General features: G+C 35.7%; 2 protein-coding genes across 4 annotated transcripts; one reads left to right on the top strand and one right to left on the bottom strand.

The window, feature by feature from the left end:
* The first annotated feature begins 856 nt into the window (after positions 1-856).
* On the top strand, positions 857-5,291 carry LOC104815261 (probable ethanolamine kinase). Of its 3 annotated transcripts, XM_010543597.2 has the most exons (12): positions 979-1,058; positions 1,504-1,793; positions 1,956-2,047; positions 2,249-2,355; positions 2,687-2,792; positions 3,074-3,196; positions 3,398-3,489; positions 3,928-4,012; positions 4,332-4,407; positions 4,496-4,595; positions 4,788-4,880; positions 4,979-5,291. In XM_010543597.2, exons 2-12 carry the CDS (start codon positions 1,777-1,779, stop codon positions 5,096-5,098), a joined length of 1,011 nt encoding a protein of 336 aa, XP_010541899.1. In that variant the 5' UTR covers positions 979-1,058; positions 1,504-1,776; the 3' UTR covers positions 5,099-5,291. The 3 variants fall into 3 exon arrangements, with proteins under 3 accessions (XP_010541896.1, XP_010541898.1, XP_010541899.1); XM_010543594.1 differs by lacking the exon at positions 1,504-1,793 and having other exon boundaries at positions 857-1,058; XM_010543596.1 differs by lacking the exon at positions 1,504-1,793 and having other exon boundaries at positions 857-1,058; positions 4,332-4,437; positions 4,529-4,595.
* A 976-nt stretch (positions 5,292-6,267) lies between these two features.
* On the bottom strand, positions 6,268-11,801 carry LOC104815260 (cytochrome P450 CYP736A12-like). Its single transcript, XM_010543593.2, has 2 exons — positions 11,047-11,801; positions 6,268-7,215 (listed from the first exon to the last, which is right to left on the bottom strand). The coding sequence occupies exons 1-2, from the start codon at positions 11,752-11,754 to the stop codon at positions 6,385-6,387; spliced, it is 1,539 nt and encodes a 512-aa protein (XP_010541895.1). The 5' UTR covers positions 11,755-11,801; the 3' UTR covers positions 6,268-6,384.
* Between the last annotated feature and the right edge of the window lie 5,017 nt (positions 11,802-16,818).

The following is a 16,818-nucleotide window of genomic DNA, read 5'->3' as shown; positions in this document are numbered from 1 at the left end:
TTAGAACATGATCTTGTCATGAGTATTTCATTGAAATAAAATGTATATTTAATATCTTTAATAATGAATAAGGACCACGTTGATAAGGGTGGAACGTGTCTTTGTTATCTTATGATACGTTTTTTAGATGAATTTACAAAATATTTATAAAATTTTATAAACTATTTTATATTTTACACTACATCAAATTATAGAATTCAAGGTATGGAAAACAAAACCCACCCCTCGAAAACATTTTTAGGAGTGTAGTACAAAATATATACTAATAGTCTAATATATATACACACTAAAATATAAAACATTTTTAGAAACATTAATAAAAACGATAAAACATATAATCTCACAAAAACTACCTTGAATTTTTTTTGCTAATAATTGTGGGCCAAACTATTGTAATTTACAAAAATGATTACAACATTCCTTCATTTGGACGGTTTGAGTGTAGAACAAAACAACTGATTCTGAATAAATAAATTATTAGCGTGCAAGAAAATCTCAATTCAAAAGTTTGACCATTATTGATGTGACAACTGACGAATTGCTCAATTCAAACAATTACCAAGAGAGAAAATAAAAAATAAAAATAAATATAATCATTTGTTATATTGTGGTTTTTTTTTGTAAAATTTATCAATTCATTAGTATTTTAGTTTAATAATGGTTAAATTAAGTTTTTTTTTTTACTTTTATTAAAAATTTATTATTTTTTAGGATTTTTTATATCATTAGATTTAATTTAATTGATTCATGCGTCATTAGATATTATTTCTTACGTAGACTCGTTAATTTTATATATTTGAACAAAATTATCCACCCTTCACGGTTTCCGCGCAGTATTGTATTAAGAGGGGAGAAAATATCTGGAAACAGAACTAATTTGACGGAAGGAAAAAAAAAAGAATCTGAAGGACACAAGAAAAAATGGGAGCTGCGAAAAACATCTGGGCGAAAATGGAAGCCGGAGACGAATGCAATGGCGATCACAGCTCCGCGATTCCTTCTTCTTCGCTCGCCGTCGATACGTCTCTACCTCTGTCCGTCATGGCTCCTCGTATTATGTTCGTATCTCTTGTTTTTGTTTTGCACCAGCTTTGATTTGATTGCCTGTGCTTTCGGATTGCGAAACTGGAGGAATCTAAGCTAGGTTTTGATGTTTGGCTCCCGAGATAATTTTGGAGAAGACGGGGATATTTCGCGGAGATGTTCGTTTTCTGGCTCGTCTTTTCACCAGATTTGATTCGATTGCTGTTTCTTTCGCGTCGTCGAAGTGGAAGTTTCTAGCTCGTTTTTTTATATTTGGCGTCCGTGCAAATTTCGGAAAAGTCCTGAAAATTTTACTAAATGTTCGTTTCCTTGCTTTCTTGTTGTCAGCTTTGATATGATTTCCCGCTATCTTGGATTGTGTAAGTAGAAATTTGTAGGTCGAGTTTTATGCTTTGTCTTCAAAAGATTCAGAAATGAGGATAAATTTCCAATTACATTCGGTTTCTCGTAAAATTTCAGGGACAATTGAGATGACGTAAGTGCAGGAGCTAGATCTTGAGTGCTTCTAGGGTTTTTGTTTTTGTTATTTCATTATGCAAAACTTTGTCTTGAACTTTTTTCGACAGAATCCGTTGTGTTGATGAAAATATAAGCGAGAGCAAGAGAGAAATTAAGAGTATCATTGTACATCTGGTCTCTTTCTGTTTTGATGTCTTCTTTGATTTTGGGTCTGGAGAATTTTGTTGTAAAACTTCGTAAACACAATTCTCAGGAAGCCAAAGTTTCATTGTCATGGAAGTGATGAAACCGTGCGTAGTTCTTTTGTTGCTGATCATTCATTTTATTTTCTTTATGATCTGGCTCAACAATTGTTTCTGAATTGAGAAGAAAAATACTGTATGTTTTTTTTTGTGCTTTGTGTTTCTAATTGCCTCGTATCCTTTTCACATTGTGTTTTCGACATATAATAGAGCCTTATGCAAAGATGTATTCAAGAAGTGGGAAGAGCTTGATGATTCTCTCTTCTCTGTCGAGAGAGTTTCAGGTGGCATCACAAATCTGCGTGAGTTACTTCATTTAGTTAAGCCTCTCTTATTGGGAAGGAAAACCACAAAATAATTTAACATAACAAAAAGTATAACATTTCAATACTCATTATAACTAGATGGTTGATTTCTCTGCTTTTGATAATCTAACGGAAACTTATATCGGATCCTTGAATTGGCTACGATCTTGTTTTAAGTCAGTCTTTTAATGATGGCAGTGTTGAAGGTTTCTGTAAGTGAAGAAGCTGGAAAAGAGGTGTCTATAACAGTGAGATTGTATGGGCCTAACACGGAGTACGTTATCAATCGGGAAAGGGAACTTCAGGTGATTAGATACTCTTCTCTTGTATTTGACCATATGATAGCTTCCCTACCTCTATCTGTGTCACTGGGCCATATCTGTCTGTATGGATCTATATCAAACCTTTTGTTTTAAGCAACGCGTTCTGTGTTAGGTAGGTTGCTTTTCTGGTGATATAGCTCCAAATTTGCATAAAATTGCAGCATGATTCTTAAAAGAGAAAAATGACAGTGTTTCTGCTCAGTTTATCTTGAAATAACAAAGGTTTCCTTGTTGGTTTTTTTAAATCTGCTTTTGCATCATTTGAAGTTTTATCATGCGTCTCTCTCTGTATTTTGTTTTACATCTTGATTAGGCCATCAAGTATCTCTCGGCTGCAGGCTTTGGTGCCAAGTTGCTTGGTGTATTTGGAAATGGAATGGTGCAATCCTTCATTAATGCTCGCACCCTAGAACCATCAGGTAACCAGAACTTTGGAGTTGGACATAATGATCTTTTATAAGAAATATTTTCTTTTCATTGGTCTGGGTTGTCTGGCATACATCTTAAGATTAGAAAATGGCAGGATGTAGACTTTTTAAGATTCAGCAATAAGTTATGTAAAGCCCTTCACTACAACGGCTGGACAATATCTATAATATTAGGACTCTCTAACATTTTTGTTTTATCTCTTTAAAGCAAAGGATTACGGAAAAGTCAAGTAGCTTCTAATGGATCTCATTTCCTCTTCCGTTGTGGGCAGACATGAGAAAACCGAAGATAGCAGCGGAAATTGCCAAACAGCTACGCAAATTTCATGAAGTGAAAATACCAGGTTCTGAAGAACCTCAATTGTGGATTGACATCTTCAAGTTCTTCGAGAAAGGTATCTACTGTTGTTTTTCTTTCTCGATTTTATTCTTGTTTTCTTATTTTATTTGTTTGACTATCTGCTGCCAATTTGTCATTCAAACAACTACTGGTTGTCATAATCACGTTTCCTTCATAAATGTTAGATCTTCTACTGCCTTAAATCCTGTTAATTCTTACATGTTGTTCCATGTATCTGTTGAACCTTTAAATGCAGCATCTACTCTTACCTTTGATGATGCTGATAAGCAGAAACTATATGAGACAATTTCATTTGAGGATCTGCAGAAAGAAATTCTTGAGCTAAGGGTAATCCTCTTTTTCCATAAAGATTTATTTGGCTTTCATTCCTAAGATCATATGGTGCTCTATTTCTGCTATTAGAAACCATTGCTCGGGGAATCCTTCTTGGATTGTTTTTTGCGCCATCTTGGTTTACCAGATTATCCATACAATTCAACAAGTAAGGCTAACAATCTTTCTGGTTAAAGAACTCTGTGAAAGTCATCTGATCCTTCATTTCATGCAAACCTTCACAATGTTCTCAAATGTGGCCAATTGATCAATGCTAAAGTAATATAATCTTAAGGGGAGACCTTGTCCTTTGCGTATTGTCCTGTTGGACAACCTGTTCAGTGTTCTTCTAAAGCTTTTCGTTGCAGTATATCCTTATGTGTGATTTGTTGTGCTTGTTAGACCTTATTTTCCGGTTTCTGGGTTTGAAATTATGTTCCTATAAATGAACAGGATTTCACAGTCCAACTTAATGCACCTGTGGTGTTTTCTCATAATGATTTGCTTTCTGGAAATCTGATGCTGAATGACGAAGAAGGTAAGAAAATTCCTATTTTTTTTTTCCAATGATATTGCCTATATCAGGTACCTACTAGTTTTCATGTATTGATCATATGAATGTTTTCTTCTATTGCGTACTAATATGGTGCATTTCGTAAACGAGAATGTAACGTCAAGTCCTATCTTGCATTTGCTTTAACCAGTAAAGTTTTATGGTCTTCAAGACGTGGAGAACAATGACGTCTAAAAGCCGCAAACCTCGCTTTGATTTTCCTTACACATCTATTGTATTACCCCAATGTTTTGCTTGAATTTGTTCTCTAACTGACTTGTTTCTTTGCACTACCTATGTTTAGAGAGACTATACTTGATTGATTTCGAGTATGGATCATACAACTATAGAGGCTTCGACATTGGGAATCACTTCAATGAGTATGCAGGATACGACTGTGATTACAGCTTGTACGTTCTGCTTCTTTATTAGAGGAGTTTCAAGAAATTTTCCTCTTTTAAACTGCAGCATACTGACAACTCGGTGTCATGGCTCACGCAGATACCCAAGTAAAGAAGAACAATACCATTTCTTCAGGCACTATCTACGGCCAAACAATCCACATGAGGTAAGAAAACATCGGAATGCTTTTCTTCATTTCCTGATAGGTCGGTGTATTATGATATATCAGCTGATTAACACAACAAACAAAGTATGGTCTATGCTGTATTTCGGTTCATAGATTGATAGGAAAACCAAGTATTAGCGACTAAATATACTACTGAGATATTGATCTTTTTTTTTTCCTTCGGGGAAACAGGTGCCGGAAGCAGAGTTGGAATCGCTCCACATCGAGGCAGAAGTGTACAAACTAGCATCCCATTTGTACTGGGCAACATGGGCACTCATCCAGGTACGTTTTAAAGCATCACTTAACGAAGTTAACATCGACATTGCAAACCAAAAAAAAAAACAAAACAAAAGAATAACCGAAGTGCTTGTGTGAAACAGGCAAGGATGTCACCTATAGAATTCGATTACCTGGGTTACTTCTTCCTGCGTTACAACGAATACAAGAAACAGAAGTCCAGTTCGTTTTCGCTCGCAACTGCTTCATCCTCACTTGTCTGATAAAATTCAGCGTCTTTTGTTTTTGCTGATCGATTCTTTCAGGTAAATTTCGTTTTTTCTTTGTGGCTTTTGCAAAACACCATGCAAATTGAACTGGTTCTTCTGGTTCCCTTTTTTTTGGGCCGCTTTCTGATGTAAACTTGTAGGTGTTTTTAGTGTGAACTGTGTTTTTTTCTCTTCTGCTCTGTTTTCATTCACGGTGCATTTTGGACTAGAGAATATATTAATTATTTTAAAAATAATTTAACTGCATTGTCTATGGAGAAAATCTTTAAAAAAAATTAATCTTTTCAATTTAATTTTTCTAAAATAATACATGAATTGTTCGAATCGTGTCATGTTAAACCACCCGAAGAATAAAAAATAAAACTTGGTTTAGAGTGGAGTGAAAATCTGAACCGTTTTACCGAAAGTTGGATTTTTTTTTTGTTATTCAATATGAAATTTTATGTTGCGATAGTTACAGATATCTATAGATAGGAAGTAGAATTTTACAATATCTTATCTAGTAATATAAATATAAAATCACATCTACGTTACTTAAATATTATATCATCTTTTCAGATTTTCTTTATATCTTTTGATAAATTAGACGTCAATCATGTCATCATGTGACTACAGGGGACTCTAGTAAAGCAAACCACCATAAGAGTTTTGCACCGGTAAAATACAACAGCTCACACTTTCTTCATTGTGTTTATCTAGTGTGTAAGGATCTCGTAAACGATGGCATTCGACACATTGATCTTGCTATCGTATGCCTTGAACAAATCCAAGGCATCCGACGTGCTTCCCACATTTTTTTGGTTACCCGCCCGGTATCCGGAGCATCGCCCCGACTAATCCGGACCCGACCCGACTCGGTCGCGCACCTGGTTATGGTGGGTGAGTCTCCCAACAGAATTGTCTGCATATGCCAAGTCTCGAACACGACATCTGCTTAAGCGAATCCAAGCCGCTTGCCACTTGGACGGACCGCTGTTGGTTGCTTCCAACTTTTTTAACACAAGCTGAGTCGGTTTTCGTACGTGGTTCATTAATAGCCTCAGGTTACTGCCTCACCGTTTCAATCTCCGGTTCTTTCTTTATCTCGAAAATCTAAACCCTCGGACGCTCATAGACGTTTCCTAGTTTTCTTTCTACTCAGTTCACTTTCAGACACACGACCGAGTGCTTCCAAACATACCTATGAGGAAAGCAATAAAGTTATGAAACATGTCTGGATCGGTCGTGTTTCCGTGCTTTGACGTTGATACATATGCATATGCTTGATTATACAATAATCTCTAACAGTTCAATCGATAGATTGGTGTGGCAAACACATTGTTTGCTCTTCCAACTGTCAAACCGAATTTCTCATTCATGTCAAGCTCCTCGCGAACCATTCCAACCGGCAACACCCAATCAAAGCAGTGAACCAATTGAGCTATAACAAGCCTTAAATTTAGCAATCCCATCTGCATACCGGGGCATCTTCTTCGTCCGGAACCAAAAGGAATAAGCCTGAAATCTAAGCCATTAATATCAATATCGTCGTTCTCAAACCTCTCGGGATTGAATTCTTCGTTGTTGTCTCCCCACACATCACGATCTCGTCCGATGGACCAGACATTAACCAAGACTCGAGATTTTTTTGGTATGTAGAATCCATCAAGAACAACATCTTCCACGGATTCGTGAGGAATCAAGAGGGGTGCAACAGGATGCAACCTAAACCCTTCTTTTATAACCATGTCCAAATATGTGAGCTTCGATAAATCAGTCTCGTTGACCATCCTATCCATCCCGACGATATTTTTTAACTCGTCTTGTAACTTTTTCATGATTCGGGTGTTCTTCAAGATCTCTGAGAAGATCCATTCGATCGCCGTTGCAGAGGTCTCTAGTGCTGCTGCAACCATGTCTAGCAGTATCGATTTAACATGGGTCCGACCAATTATTTCTGAATGTTCATCTTGTTCGTTCATGGGTTGATTCAGCAAAGACAAAAGTACATCCACGAAGTCCTTGTGGTCCTTGGACTTATGATCCCTGTTTTGTTGTTCATGTTCTTCAATGATATTTTCAAGTATTATGTCCATTGACTTGCTTAAGTGTCTCATCCTCCGAGCTAAGCCCTGAACCACACACATAATAAGACATCAAAACGTCTGTTATGATAATGATCTTATTATTTGCGCAAGAACACCATAACTATGCGAGTACAACATGATTAGGTACTGAAAATCAAAATAAAAAGAAAGTATCATTTTGACAAAAACAAAAAAACAAAATTTGTCCAATAAACTTGTGTACATATATATATATATGATCCAGTCAAATATATATATATATATGTATATGTAGTGATGAAGATAAATTACGCATATTTTTATTTTCTTCGATTATTTTCCATATCCTAATTTGCTAATGACAAATAAAAATTAGGAAAATCGTGCAAAAAAGAACTATATGCTAATAGCCTAATACTATAACTGAACGAAACACGGAAAAACTATTTATATTACCCATGAACATACTAGTATAATATCAAAAGTTAATTACAAAGAATATGTAAAGTTTCAGTAGAAAGTGTAAGTGCTTAGGCTTTTTATCTTTATACTTTATAAGTATATATGAACAAGAAGAGAGGAGGAGAAATACTCGTAAACACTTCTTCTTTGTATTTCTTTTCTTGTGTTTTGTTGTTATCCTACAAACTTCAAACAACTCATATATATACTACACCATAGATCATTCTAGAACTACTAATAAATATAGTCTAAGTACTTAATTATTTGAACACAAAATTCTAAACTCTTTGAACACATTTTTCTAGAGCACAAAATATTAGCAACAAGTTTATGTTCCAACAGAACTCCCCTTTAAATTTGTTCCTCCTTGAGCTTTGACTCTGAGCTTCTTCCGAAAGGGTTTCAACTTATCTTTCACTTTGATCCACTTCTTCTTCCTGTTAACTTCTTCAAATCCAATAGATAGACAGAAATTAATAAACTCATCATCAAACATGGATTCTATCGGTTGAGTTGGATCATAAATCTCCTGAATGCTTTTCATCTTTCTCACGGGTGAGCTACTAGAATCGCCGCTATTAAAACGGTTCTGGATAACTCGAGATGGTGAATTTTTCTCAACTTCTTCGAGAATGATCCTTTGCGATTGACTGCTACCATTCCAATCCCAACTCTTCTCCTCATCAAACTCAACATCTCGAGACATTATGATTTTGCGAGTTTCGGGATTATACAGCTTGTATCCCCTGCAATTTTTACCATAACCCAAAAATATGCATTTATGACCTTTATCTTCAAGCTTTGTTCGCCTTTCTTCCTGCACTTTTGCATATGCCACACACCCGAAGATTCTGAGATGATCAACCTTCGGTTTTCGTAAGCTCCAAGCTTCCTCCGGTGTCATGTCTTTGATTTTCTTCAATGGAAATTTGTTCAACAAAATAAACAACACATGCAATAGCATCTCCCCAAAACTCCTTAAGGACTTTTCTCTCGTTAAGCATACATCGGACCATATTCAGTATAGTCTTGTTCTTCCTCTCTGAAACTCCATTCTGCTGTGGTGTTTGAGGCATAGTGAGCTGATGAGAAATCCCGTGTTCCTTACAAAAATTCTCAAAATCGTTTGATGTATACTCTCCTCCATGATCAGTCCGCAAGTACTTGATTGGGCATCCACTTTGTTTTTCCACCATACTCTTGAACTCTTTGAATTTGGTAAAAACTTCCCTTTTCTCTTTGAGCATATAAATCCACGTCTTTGCACTATAGTCATCAGTGAATGTCAGAAAATATCGATTATAACCTCCATTTGATGTGGGATTGATGGGTCCACAAACATCCGAATGCACCAGCTCAAGGGGACATGCTGCGCTCCATGACTTCCCAATCACCATATCCTTCTTCTGAAGTAATTCTAATGCCTTGAAATTTAGATGTCCATACCGAAGATGCCACAAAGTTGAATTATCTAGAGTCGTTACCTTCAAACACCTCGACTCATTAAAGCTTAGCCTCAATGGAAACATTTGGTTCTTCGTCATCTCCACGGTCGTGATCAATTGGCCATATTTATCTCGCATGGTTAGAGACATATTCTTCAACCTTACGTCAAAACCTTTCTCTAACAACTGGCCTACACTCAACAAATTGCTTTTAATATCGGAACATAATAGACGTTGGAGATGCAAACATGTCTCTTGTTTTGGAAGGTCAGCGTGATAACACCTTTCCCTTCTATCGGTCTCTTTGAACGATCACCAAACGTGATATTGCCAAAACTTCTTTCGTCAAGCTTTGTGAATAACTCATTTCTTACGCATATATGATTAGATGCTCCCATGTCGATAAACCATGTAACAAATGGTTCCGACTCATTGCTTGGCCCGACCTCATTTTGGGATAACATCAGCACTTGTTCTGCATCATCATCTTCTTTTTCCACCATATTAGCTTTCTTTCCACCATTGTTATCGGGATTATGCCAACAATCATATAAGAAATGGCCGAACTTCTTACAAATATGACATTGGGTTCCGGATTTGTCATACCTTCCTCCATTATTTCTTCCAAATCCATGACCACGGCCTCGGTTCCAACTTCGACCTCGATCACCTCTTCTGCCATGATCATACTCGTTTATATTATTTTCTCCATCATCGTTTTGATTGTTTGCCGGCATCCGATAGTTTGGTCCATAACCTCCTCATCCGTAATTTCCACCTCTTCCTCTTCGGTGTTGATAATCTCCTCTCGATTTTTCGGTCTTCAAAGAGAGCTTCGCTTCTAGCGCATGCTCAACGGATTTTTCTTCTCTTTTTCTCCGATTCAGTCTATCTTCAAACGCTTTCAAAGAACCAAGAAGTTCTTCCACCTCATCATATCTAGATCCTTTGATTCTTCAATCACAACGGCCACGAAATCAAATTTTGAGTCAAGAGACCTCAAAATTTTCTGCACGACCCGAACATCCTTCAACGTCTCGCCATTTGTCGCCATTTGGTGAACGATGGTGATTACCCGTGAAATGTAATCCGAGATCGACTCGGAACTCCCTTGTTGTAGACTTTCGAATTGTGATCGTAAAGATTGCAACTGAATCTTCTTCACCTTGTCAACTCCTTCATGTGATTTCTTCAAAATTTCCCAAGCTTCTTTGGATGTTTTCGCCGAGGCAATAAGCTCGAACGTCACTTCATCAACTCCTTGATATATTGTGAATAACGCCTTCTTCTCCCTCTTTCGAAGATCTTTGAGTTTCTCCTCGTTATTCTCATTCTTCGTCTCCGTCTCATCATAACCGTTCTCCACCATGTCCGATACGTCAAGGGACCCTAGGAGCGCCTCCATTTGAATGCTCCACATACAATAGTTGTCCTTCGTAAGTTTCGGAACTTGTGATTGGATCGAACTCGTTGACGCCATGATATCCCGGCTCTGATACTACTTGTAAGTGCTTAGGTTTTTTTTCTTTATACTTTATAAGTATATATGAACGAGAAGAGAGGAGGAGAAATACTCGTAAACACTTCTTTGTATTTCTTTTCTTGTGTTTTGTTGTTATTCTACAAACGTCAAACAACCCATATATATACTACACCATAGATCATTCTAGAACTACTAATAAATATAGTCTAAGTACTTAATTATTTGAACACAAAATTCTAAACTCTTTGAACACATTTTTCTAGAGCACAAAATATTAACAACAAGTTTATGTTCCACCAGAAAGATCTTTGAAGATTCTTTAGTTGAGGAAAAACAGTTTTCTCCAGGAAAAAAAAACCGATATTTAGAAAAACATCACCACCCACAATTCCATTATCCCACCTGCCGACACAATAGGGGAAAAAATATATATCGAAAATATTAATATGCCCAAGTAAACAAATAAAAAAATAAAATAAAATAAACAAATAAAATTAATGGACCTACCTGAAGATCTAATGGCGCAAGTAAAGGTAAATAGTCGGAGATATTGAAAGCTCCCGTCAGAGACACAATCTCCTCCACAAGCTCTTTAAGCTTCACGTCGTCGTCGTCGTTTTTACCGCGTCCCAAAATCAGTCTATACAGCAAATTCTCTAGAAGCTCCACCAGTATTTTACTGACATTCACCACCTCATTCTTCTCCGCCGCCATTTTCAGATGATTCATCAACAGACCAATCTCTTCTGTCCGGACGGGTTTAAACTGCTCGATCTTGGACGCGCTTAGCAGATGTACTACGCATAATTTCCGTACATTTCTCCAGTACGGACCGTACGGCTGCAACGCCATGGCCTTGGTCCCGTACGACATGATCTCGGGGGCTTGAGCTTTAGGTCGGCTTGCAAAAATGTTGTCGTGAGTCTTGAGAAAAAGCTCGGCGGCGCGCGGAGACGAGACAACAATGGTCCGGACACTTCCGAGCCGGATGGACATGATGGGTCCGTACTTCTTGGCCAAGTGAGCTAGGGTTTGGTGTGGGAGTTTCCCCAACATGTGGAGGTGTCCGACGATCGGCATGCCACGTGGACCTGGAGGAAGTTTCTTGAAATTTCTAGAAGATTCTGATGGTGAGAAAGCTCGGAAAAGCAAACTGAAGGATGCTAGGAGGACCAAGAGGATTAGCGCAAGAGCTGAGGGAGACATTGTGTGCATGATTTTTTTTTTCTTGGCAGATGAAGAAGCATTTATAGTCGGAAAGAAAGGACATTCTCAAAAATACCTTTACTTTTGACTTCAACACATATCCTTTCCAACTGTGAAGATCTGACCCGACCCGAAATATAGTGTGGTCACATATTGATCTCATTCTTCATAACATTAAATTTATGATGTTTTAATCAAATAATTAGTAAGATATACAAGATATAAATATATTGAATTAGTGTGATCAACATAAATTTAACATTATAATCAATAAAATTAAAATGTAACCATACTATATTTTGAGTCACATGGATCACATGGTTACCGTTGGAGAAGAATATGTGTTGAAATAAAAATAACAAAATAATTATTTTTGATATAATACTATTAAAGACGTAGTTTTCGAGGACATAAATATTTGTTTATTAAATGTGATGCATGTTTTCATAATTCTTGAAAATAAATCAGTATTGCCGTTTACATGTGATATGATTTTGTTGTCTAATAGTGTATATATCAATAAGAACCGAATCTTAATTTGCGATTTGTGTTGTTGAAAAAATCAACTAAACAATTAATTGGATTAATTAATTAATTTAATTAATTAATATGGATTAGTTGTTAGTTAGACTATGTAATTAATTTTCAACAACTAAGTCGGTAAAATAAAACAATTAATGTCACTGACTATCACAAAAACATATAAAAATAATATCTTTTGAATAAAGCTACGAATCTAGAATATAATTTTGAAACCCAAATCCGATATAACATAACAGTGGAATTCACTTCCAACCAAAAAAACATAACACTTGAATTGTAATTTGCACTCTAAACAAATCTAGTTTATTTAGAATCAAAATCATCTCATATCTACAACGAAAATATCAAATCATGAAATTAATTAACATAAATCTAAAATACTAAACTCATAAATTGAAAATGTAAATCTTCATATTTCTTAGCAACTAACAAGTCCAATCATATGATTTGTTTCACCTTTCATTTGTTTGAAAAAAGAAAAAGGTGAGTTATGTGAATATATCAAATGTGGTTTCGACTATAAATCTGTCTCGATATCCAATATAAATAATCAAATAATTAAATAAAAAACAATCACAATTTACAATCAACCAAATAAGATCATTTTTTTACTTCTTCTGTTTAATTTTTTTAAAATGACTGCAGACTTTAAAACCACTCAATATCCCATATTTAACTTAAAACCATTTTTTAAAGCAAAACAAATAATAATGATCATTTCCGCATAGCTATCGGATTAGGATTACCTTTTCAAAACATTACAAAAAAAATCCCAAATATCCACGAATATTTCAGTTGAAATCACCCAAATATCCGTTGAAAATCGATGATTTCAACAGACGAGACCCGTTGCAATTTGGTCGTTGAAATTTGAATTCTGTTACAATCCGTTGATAATTTCAACACTATTTCAACGACTCTATTCTGTGCGGATTTGCAACGGAAATTCCGTTGACATTAACAATGGAATTCTGTTGATATATTTCATTGCATATTTTCAATGAACTTTTCGTTGATACAAACCGTTGCAAATTTGCAACGACTATGATTGGTGGAAAGTTTCGTGAATAATATCAACGGTGTTATCAACGGACATCCGTTGATATTTATGCATTTATATATTTTTATATAATATATATTAATATTTATATAATATAATTCATATATATTTATATAAATATATAAATTAATTAAAAATATAAATATATATTTTAAAAATATTAAACCAGGTCCGACATAAAATATAAAAATAAATAACCGAAAACTAATTCAAACTTCCAGTTTCTTCGTCTTCGGTCGTTCCAAGAGTTCGACCGCTGGAGGTTCCGCTGGCTGAAGGAGTTGTAGAAGAAAGGTGGAGGATGAACTCCTCTAAGCAGCTCGATCGTTTATTTGAGATTAGTTATCTTCCCTTGTTACTCCACCATCTGCCGCTCCGTCTGTTCCTTCTGATGTTGGAGCGATCGTTCAAATTGCTCTATCTGACGTTGTTGGTAGGTATTGATCTACACCCGGATGAACTGGTGATCCAAAATCTTCCAGCAAATCTCTTTGGAGACATCCTAAACCGTAGATGCGGCATTTATTCCGTTGAACAGACTACAAAATAATACATATTATATATATAATTATTAAATCAATAATAATATAATTTAAAATTTGAATAAACAAATTTGAGAACATAACATATGTCTTGATCGATAGGAGACAAGTTGGTGTGAGACGATAAACTGACAGCCGCTGTTTGGGTGAGTTATGATAATTTCTCGTTCACAAGCCCCCACATCCGTTCATCTCGAAAATCGACGAATCGACCATCAGAACGTCTATGAGTGTGATCAACCAACTCAATGATGGACGATTTTTTTCTCATTTCTCGTTGCTACAAATATAACATATAAATTAATATATAATTATAAGCGAATAAAAATATAATTAAAATGAATACCAATTCTTTCGTCCGTTTTCTGAAAGATTTGGCATTGAAAATGTGACGATGAGGACCATCTCCTTCAACTTGTTGGCTTAGACGCTCTCTTTGCCTTTTCTACTCTTGTATTTGAATTGATCTGAACTCCAGCGCGTTAAAAGAGCGTTGAAGATGTCTTCTCTCGCTCACAATGATCACTCTCCCTTTTGTCTTACTTCCGCTTTGCATTGCTCATGAGAAGTTTGATCCTCATCTGCCCCAACAAGTTAAACTACTTGAAACTCTATCGGTGATTGATTTTTTCTATCGAAATGTTTGCTACAAAAAAATGCATACACATAAGTATTAATTTAATAATTGGATTATAACGTATTTGTATTATATTTTAATACTTACAATAAAAGATAACCACCACTGTCGTCGAAGTGTTCTGATACTACGGTCCAAGAATAATACAACGGAGACATACGAACCGTAATTATTCTGGTCATTGCACTATTAATCTGGTCATCATTAACCCCAAACCTATATAATATAATGATTAGTTAATAAACCACAAAAATATTATAATTATATTATAATCCATCATCGCGATTAGGATCGATGATGGGAACGATGCGACTATCGAAAGCATCCAGTGTTGCCTCGATGTTGAGCATCGTATCTGATAACATGATTTTTCTCTCTATTTTAAGGCCCATTGTCTAGTAGTTATCAGTTTTGTGCACCATTAGACATTTAGGATCATTTTAGGACTAGGTTGTTTCCATTGCATTCTTTGGTGGTTGAACAAGTAACGAATGAATTATGGGCACCAGATGAGCATAATCGAGGATTTCGGAGCATATTGGATCGGAACGGAACACTAAGGACATATCTAGCTCGAGTTGTATCTAAACACGGCCATGTCGAGCCCCAACACGACCGTGCAGAAGTGAAGAAGCGAAAAAATTATTACAGACAATCTGCACGGACCATGTCGTATCTTGACACACCCGTGTCAACTTGCAGCTTGCCTGTGTTCAGCCCCTGCAGAAGCGCATAAATTTGATCAGACAATTGACACGGACCGTGTTGTCTTACGAGAAAACTTTCAATTTTGCGTCCGAACTTCCGTTTTCAGCAAAGGAAGAAATCGAGCCTCCAAGCCAATAAAGAAAGGATGTCTTGGGCTTCAGAGGTCATCGAGAGATCATAGCAGAAGCCAAAGAACTCGAGAGAGAATCAAGACGAAGTTTCTCGGGAGCAGATATTGAAGAACCGTCGTCGAGAGATCGTTGCGAATCTTCTTTATATGTTTCTATGTTTCTTCTTATTCATTTGAACTCGTTTGTTATTATAGGTAGTGAGTAGTTGTTTCACTGTGGCTAGGCATTTAACCTTGTAGGGATTTGTTTGGTTTTTATTTTTCTAGACTACGTTATCAATACTCGTCGGTTTGATTGGATTGAGTTTATTGCTTTTGATCTTCTTGACCAGTTATTGATTGATTTTGGATTCTGATTTGCAACGAAAGTTGAGATTAGATTCGGAAAGAATTCATTGAATGAATTGATTAAGACTATTGAAAGATAGGTTAATCGGTTTAGGAACCGTAATAGTGTTCGATAATGCATTTGATATTTTAATTTATTAGGTTGAGAGATCGATAGGTTAAATTATTGGATAGTGGATTTTATGATTTGAGAGAGCCAAATCTTATATTAGAACTTGAGATCTCCGATTAGAGTTTGATATTCGTAGATTCTCTATCCTTAAAAACAATCCATGCGTGTTAAGGTTATCCCGAAGCTACGGTGGTTTAGTTATCTGATTTTACATGGTTTTTTTATTGCTTTATTTTTGATATTCACATACTTCATTCCATATTTGCTGATCTAATTCTTGGTTGAGTCTTGTTCCTGAAGTTAACTATTCCCTGTGTTCGACCCTGGTATTACAGTCGATCCGTACCCTTGCGGTATTCACTGTGTCTAGATTCTTTATTACTTGAGCATTATTTCTACACCTAGATTTGCGTTATCAGTATCCTCGTAGAACACAGGCGATGTATCAGAAGGTAGTGGCAATTGTGATGGTGGTGGAGGCACTCTGGCAGATCCCGCCAACAATCTCCCACCTCGATGAAATTTGGTAGCAAACTATAATAATAAATTTAATTAGTCATATATATATATATATATATATATATAATATAACTAAAAAATAATTAATTTATAAAATATAATATATGAAAAAAATGAAAAAATTAAACCATTGCGAGAGAGGTTGAGAAGTGTTTAGTTCTTCGTTTTTTTTAATTCGATTCAGAGTGAGGGAAAAGAAAATCGTCGGCTGATTTATAGAGAAAATCAACAGATTTTCGTTGATATTCTGAATATCAATGGATATCCAATGATATTTTCATCGAGTTCAAGACACCTGGATTGGCAGATGAACATATCAACGACAAATCGTTGAAAAGATCAACGGCATTTTGAACTTCGTTGATAATATCAACGGATAAACATTGATATTTCATTGTATTAAATTTCGAATCATGCAGAAATAGCAACGGGTGTTCGTTGATATTTAAAATGAATTATGGAAGTTGAACATAT

Source organism: Tarenaya hassleriana, unplaced genomic scaffold, assembly GCF_000463585.1.
Source record: "Tarenaya hassleriana unplaced genomic scaffold, ASM46358v1 Cleome23, whole genome shotgun sequence".
NCBI lineage: Eukaryota > Viridiplantae > Streptophyta > Magnoliopsida > Brassicales > Cleomaceae > Tarenaya > Tarenaya hassleriana.
This window is presented reverse-complemented; position numbering and strand designations above follow the sequence as displayed.

Excerpts from the sequence above, each read along its gene's own strand:
- LOC104815261 (XM_010543594.1), top strand. The coding sequence starts at position 922 with ATGGGAGCTGCGAAAAACATCTGGGCGAAAATGGAAGCCGGAGACGAA. Across the intron at positions 2,793-3,073 it reads TCGCACCCTAGAACCATCAG|ACATGAGAAAACCGAAGATA; the intron begins GTAACCAGAACT and ends CGTTGTGGGCAG. Across the intron at positions 3,490-3,927 it reads AAGAAATTCTTGAGCTAAGG|GATTTCACAGTCCAACTTAA; the intron begins GTAATCCTCTTT and ends ATAAATGAACAG.
- LOC104815260 (XM_010543593.2), bottom strand. The coding sequence starts at position 11,754 with ATGCACACAATGTCTCCCTCAGCTCTTGCGCTAATCCTCTTGGTCCTC. Across the intron at positions 7,216-11,046 it reads TTGCGCCATTAGATCTTCAG|GGCTTAGCTCGGAGGATGAG; the intron begins GTAGGTCCATTA and ends TGTGTGGTTCAG.